This window comes from Halichoerus grypus, chromosome 6 (assembly GCF_964656455.1).
Source record: "Halichoerus grypus chromosome 6, mHalGry1.hap1.1, whole genome shotgun sequence".
Classification (NCBI taxonomy): domain Eukaryota; kingdom Metazoa; phylum Chordata; class Mammalia; order Carnivora; family Phocidae; genus Halichoerus; species Halichoerus grypus.
In genome coordinates this window covers 19,720,573-19,726,759 of record NC_135717.1, presented here as the reverse complement: position 1 = coordinate 19,726,759, position 6,187 = coordinate 19,720,573, and the positions used below count along the sequence as shown (strand labels likewise).

Below are 6,187 nucleotides of genomic sequence, written 5' to 3'. Positions count from 1 at the left end.
AGGCAGGGAGCCAGGTATTTTTGCATATGCGATCTAAGTCAATTTAATTCTTTATGAAAACAATTCGAGGTGAGTCTTATTATCCATGATTTATATCTGCACACACTGAGGCTCAGAGAGGTGAAATGACCTGCCCAAAAGCCACGTAGCCAGCGAAGGACAGCTTCACTTTGACTCCATCATCTGAGCATACAGAGGTGAAACAGAACCGTGCAAGGTGTATGCTGGGAGAGCGGGTACTGTTTGGTTTGGCGGGACTGAGAGTTACATGAAGGGTGGGAGGGGACCTTGATTACAAAGGTAAAGAGGTTTGAGTTTATTGTTTAGGCAGTGAGAGAGAGGTTTTGAGCCACAGAGGGCATTAGCAGAGCTATGATTGATTGATTGGTCTGCTATTGGTGTCTGGGATGTTTGGAAATGAGGCACCCGCAGACCTGGAGACCAGCTGGAGGAATATTCTAAAAACTCTGAGAAGCCTGAATGAGCATGGGTGTTGGCAGTGGAAACAGAAAAAAAAAAATCTTATCCAGTCTCCAGACCCATTGGGAATTGCTGAATGAAGTCTGAGTTCTCTCTATGTAGGTGGCTCCTACTTTTCATTATAGGTTTCTCAAAAATTTGCTCCCAGAAAAAGCCTGGGTCAGGAGTGGGAAAAAAATAGGCAACTGCCTAAGTAAGAAGTCTACAAAACTCCTTCCCCCCAGACCACCTCTTCCCCATCAGTTATGGGACCTAACATTTCACCAGTGGCTTTTATTCTGTCAAGAGTCTCTTACTCATGTGTGACTATTTGGGGACAAGAGGCAGAAGGGATGCTGGCAAGTTTCCTCATTGGCAGTGCCCAGGCAAGTAAGAGAAAGGTGTGGGGACAATCTGCTATTTCAACAGAAATCTCATACCCAGATTTTATGGGGGCAGGCGGGGGGTGGGGGGGAGGGAAGCCCTCAACTTAAAATATTGCAACCAGTTTAAATTTCTTAATATCACTCTGCTGGCCACACCCAGCTCTCCGTTTGTCATCTCTGGGTTCAATTTTAAAGCCATTGGATCAAAACCTTTCCAAACTGGAAAAGTGCATGTGTAGTAAAGCTAGATACAGAGCAGGTTCATGTGGATTGTTGAGGGGGTGCATGGAGAAATGTGGGCTCCAGGCACAGAGAGCCCTGGGCCAGATGCCGGGTGTCCTGGTACCTGGGCACTGAAAGGAAGATGGGCCATGGCGGTGGCAAGATTTGCTGCAACTGGGGCCTCCTGGCTGACCACCCAGAACCGGGCTCAGAGTGGAAAGAGGGATGGGCCAAGCATGTGTTTCTTTCTGCTCCAGTTGGCCTCATCCCATTAACATTACAGTAATGCAGTTGTGTGGTGTTTGAAAAAGCATCCCTAGTTACAGGGAATGATTTACAGGACACCAGACTCTGCATTTCAGAGGTCTCCAGTGTACCATAAAAAATATATTATAAAGGAATAATCTTTATCTGAACTAAAGCTGCAGTGAAGGAAACTCATGTCCAGCTGAGAGCAGCAGTGAGCTTTTGTTCACTCAGGGAAAAGTCCGTGTTCTTCATCTTATTTGATTAACATTTTTTCCCCCTCTTTGGCACTAGGTATCTAGTTAATATTTAGACATGATATACATTTTCTTTCAACTGTTGTTCCTATTATGTGATCAAACAAAACCAGAGATGCCAACCACATCAGCCTGCCCAGGGAAAGCCGTCCCACGAGGCACCCAGCTGTGGCTAGCAGGGTAAACAGGACTCACACGGGAGCCAGAGCCTGGGAGAGCCTGGCCCGAGGGGTGTGCCGGGCCAGCCCCTGTCCCCGGGAAGCAGAGTTCGCGAGAGTGCCTCAGTTTATCACTCTGCCTCTTCCTCCCATTCCCGCTACCTCCCCGAGCCAAACGCAACGGGAAGCAGTGTCTAGTTTTGAATCTTCCAGAGCCTTCTGATGTTTACCATTCCCCCCAGGAGAGGGAGGTGAGCGATGGAAATCTCTCTGCAAAGAAAATATACTTTAAAAAATTCAATGAAGCGATGCACAGACACCCTGCAACCCAACTTGTCTCTGCTTATTAGGTGTTCAGAGCGATGATGGGCTCAGTCTATTTCAGTCCAGAGAAATCTGAACTCCTTTAGTGGCGCAGGTGTACCTGTGATTAAGGGTGTCGGGTAGGGGACAGCCTCCTCTTTTGGAGCAGAAAGCACAGTCACCAGTGGCGGGACAGAGGCAAAAGCTCTGGGGCTGTGATACCTGGGGGCTTGTGTCAAAACTCCACCCGCCAGGAGCTCCAGGATAAGATGGGGAGGCTGGAAAGATGGAAGTTTGGAGGCGAAAACAGTTACAGAGAAGAAATCATTCCCGGGCCCCCGGCAGGAGGATATCCGGGGTGAGAGAAGGGCGGGTCAGGGATGGGCCGAGTTGGCCTGGAGTCCCAGGGGAAAAGGGGAAGCGACAGCTCGCCGTCCTCGGGCCCCCAGCTCCCCGGCGCGCGGCACCGGCGGCTGGCGTCGGTCTCCGTGTCGCTAAAAGTATCGGGAGAGGGATGGAGAGCGCAGCGTCCCAGGCTCCCCGGGGAGGAGAAGCACGCGGGGCTGGGCGGGGCCCGCCTCCAGGGCCTGTGTGTCGAGTGCGGGGGGGCACGATCTCCGCTCTCCCGGGCGCCCCAGCCCCAGCGCACGCCTCCGCTTCCGCGCCCCCCTCGGCAGGCGCGCGCGAGGCGCACTCCCCCTCCCTCGGCGGCGCGAGGCGCGCGCCCGGCCCCCTCCTCCTCCCCTCCGCGCCTCTCGGCTCTCCCGGCAGAAAGTTAGCAGCGGGGAAGGAACTCGGGGCTGCAACAGCGCGCGGCGGCGGCGGCAGAGGCTGAAGCAGGAGCCGCGGCGGAGCCGGGGAAGCGGGGGCGCTGCAGACGGAGCAGGTGCAGCCGGCGGGTCCGCGCGCCCCCCTCGGTCCCCTTGACAGAGGCTGAGGGGGGGTGGTGGGGGGCCGCCCGGACTCCGCGGGAAGAGTGGGGAGGGGGGCCATGCGGCCGGGCTCCCCCCCGGCGCAGCGGGACAGCGGCCAGGGCCGGGGGCGCAGCGGCGTCGCTTCATGCAGCCGGGGCGGCTGGGCAGCGGCGGCGGCGGCGGCGGCGGGGGCGGCGGCTGAAACCATGTCCGGGCAGCGCCGGGGGCCGCCGCCGCCGCCGCCGCGAGCCGGGAGCCGCGATGGCCCCGTGGCCCGCACCTCCTCCGCCTCCGCCTCCGCCTCCACCTCTCGCCGCGCCGCCGCCGCCCGGCGTCTCTGCTAAGGGGCCGCCGGCGCGCAAGCTGCTTTTTATGTGCACCTTGTCCCTGTCCGTCACCTACCTGTGCTACAGCCTCCTGGGCGGCTCGGGCTCCCTGCAGTTCCCCCTGGCGCTGCAGGAGCCTCCGGGCGCCGCCGCCGAGCCCCCACCGAGCCCGCCGCCACCCTCTCTGCCGCCTCCCCCCGTGCGCCTCGGCGCCCCCTCGCAGCCGCCCGCGCCGCCGCCGCCGGACAACGCGAGCCGCGGGGAGCCGCCCGAGCCCCCCGAACAGCCCGCCGCCCCCGGGGCCGACGGCTGGGGGCTGGCGAGCGGCGGCGGGGGCGCCCGGGACGCCTGGCTCCGGACCCCGCTGGCCCCCGGCGAGATGATCACGGCGCAGAGCGCGCTGCTGGAGAGGGAAGCGCAGGAGTCCAGCACCACCGACGAGGAGCTCGCAGGCCGGAGAGCGGCCAACGGGAGCAGCGAGAGGGGCGGCGCCGCGAGCACCCCGGACTATGGGGAGAAGAAGCTGCCACAGGCGCTTATCATCGGGGTCAAGAAAGGAGGGACCCGCGCGCTGCTGGAGGCGATCCGAGTCCACCCGGACGTGCGGGCGGTGGGCGTTGAGCCGCACTTCTTCGACAGGAACTACGAAAAGGGGCTGGAGTGGTACAGGTAGGACCCTGGGCTCGGCGGGATGGGATGGACGCACCGGAGACCCGGCGCGAGCCGCCGCTTCCCGGGCCCTTGGACACCCAGGCGCCGCCGTCCCGAGAGCCCTTAAGCCCCAACGGGGGCTCTGCCAACCCTGGCGGGGCCGCTCGGGGGAGCGGCGGAGAGGGCTGGACTCTGGCCAAGGGTCACTTTATTTCAGGACGAGGGATGGAGGTGTCGCCTTGCTTCTGTCTGCCTCCGGTTTCTCATCCGGGGAGGTGCCTTCTGAATCTGCCCAGCTCCTAGCCTGGGAATCCCCAGCCTTCGTGCCCGCGGGGTGTTTCCTAGCCCGGGCTCTGGCGGGGCTCTGGGCTTCTGCGTTGGGGACGCCAAGGAACGAAGCAGGGTAGCTAGATGGCTCTAGGGGCTTTGAGATCCCCTGGAATCTCTCCAAATCGCCCTGAAACGCATTTGCGGGGCTGGAATCCAACTTTAGTATTTTCAGGTTAGAGCAAAATGAACAGGCAACAGTTAAAAAGATGATGCTGGCAAGTTTTGGCTTTCTAGTAAAGACCGGAGATGACCCCCATCTCCAGAACTTTATATCCCCCTTGGCTGAATGAACCCTGGGTTGGTTCTGCCTCGGCAGCATCAGTGTCTACATGACAGTTGGTGCCCCAAGAGTTTCTGTGCACTGCACCCGTGCCCTTTCTAACCCGCGCCTCCTTCGCAACAGATTGGAGCTTCTGGCTTGTGAAATGTTCACCTCTCTCCTTTTCCACCCTCTGCCGTGGTGAGAGAAAGGGAGAAGAGGAGTAGAAAGTTAGGTGCAGGTAAAATAAATTCATAATCCAGCTTTCTTGCCAGCCATAGCATTTAACTCCATACTGGTGCAGATTCCAAAAACAAACCTCCTTTGCTCCCCCCCCCTTCCTTCCGTTTTAGATCTCTCTGGAAAATAGATCTGGATGGCTGGCCCCATCTCTGTTGCATCTCAGTAATTAATTGCAATTGTCAAACAGAAACACAGGCTTTGTCAGCTAAAGTGATGTTATCATCTTAACAGAGCCAATAGGTAAAATACGGGGATTGTTTCCTCACAAGTTCCCTTCGTGTTGAAGAGATGTGCTTTCTAAGTTTAAATTACAGCCTGGGAAAAGTTTTAGAAATAGCTTAACTTAAGAAATAGATAATAAATGGGTGTATTGTGGTTGATTTCTTCCACTTTAAAAAATATGCCTTATGCTTTCAAAGCTTGAGAGAAGTACATTCCACCACATTAAACTGAAACAGCAAATGTGTCTGTTAATGTCTTGTCTGTTTCAACAGCAAAATCTAATTGCAATATTTTAGGAGGCTTCAAACAGCCCCTTCCTATCAAAACATAAAACAGCAAATGCCTAATTTAACTGGAAAAATCAGTATTTATAACATCACGAGCCATGGCTTCCAGTTTGCGATTATAATTAAAAAGGTGTTAGGATGATTAATGCAACAACAGCAATATAGAGAAGGGGGTATGATGTCTTGGGAGGGTTTCAGTTGTTTAACTGTTGATTATGGGGATGTTCTGGTTTCTGCTGTGAGGTAGCCTCGGCCCTAGGAGGGTAACAGTGGCTTTTTCAATTCTAATTTTAAAGCTGTGTATCTCAGGAGAAGTGCCAAGTACCCTTCTGGGGGAGAGCGAGGCATAAAGATCACATCTTTCCAACATGTGTTCGGGTTGCTTTGTAGCAGCTGGAAATAGAGAAGGGACTGTTTTATTCAGATGCCTTAAAGTTTGATGAAGGGTTCGTGGTGGAATGCGTGTCAGGAGGTCCCATCGGTGGGGCTGGAGAATTTTCTGAATGAGAGGACAGGAGATGCCAGATTTTCTTAATCTTCTTTCATGCCGAAGGCTGGGAAGAGGAGGCATGGAGACAGGCATGACAGGGCTGTGGAAGGTTCTATCCTAGCACTGTGGTACTCCCGGCCGTCCCTCATGTGGTCTTTGGGGCTAAGTGTGAATATTTGGTACCCATCCACAGAACTGTTATACTGAAGACATGTGGGCAGATTCTCTTGATCCTCACTTAACAGGACCATGAGATTTCTCTGTGGCCTCCCCAGCCTTGACCCCAGTGTCTCACCCACGGCAGATCCTTGTAGTGCTTATAGGTGCCGACTGCAAGTGCTGGAGAAGAATCTATGTGACACAGAGGGTATCAGTAGCCACCCAAGCCTGGCTGCTGAGAAGACTTCTAGAAACCCCTTTGGCCCATGGGAGTG

At 55.7% G+C, this 6,187-nt stretch overlaps 1 protein-coding gene across 1 annotated transcript in view; it reads left to right on the top strand.

The window, feature by feature from the left end:
• Positions 1–3,184: 3,184 nt before the first annotated feature.
• Positions 3,185–6,187, top strand: part of HS3ST4 (heparan sulfate-glucosamine 3-sulfotransferase 4) — a 402,830-nt gene continuing 399,827 nt past the window's right edge. The window contains exon 1 of the mRNA XM_036076600.2: positions 3,185–3,940. Coding sequence (XP_035932493.1) covers positions 3,207–3,940 — 734 coding nt within the window. The 5' untranslated portion in view covers positions 3,185–3,206. The remainder of the gene's footprint in view (positions 3,941–6,187) is intronic.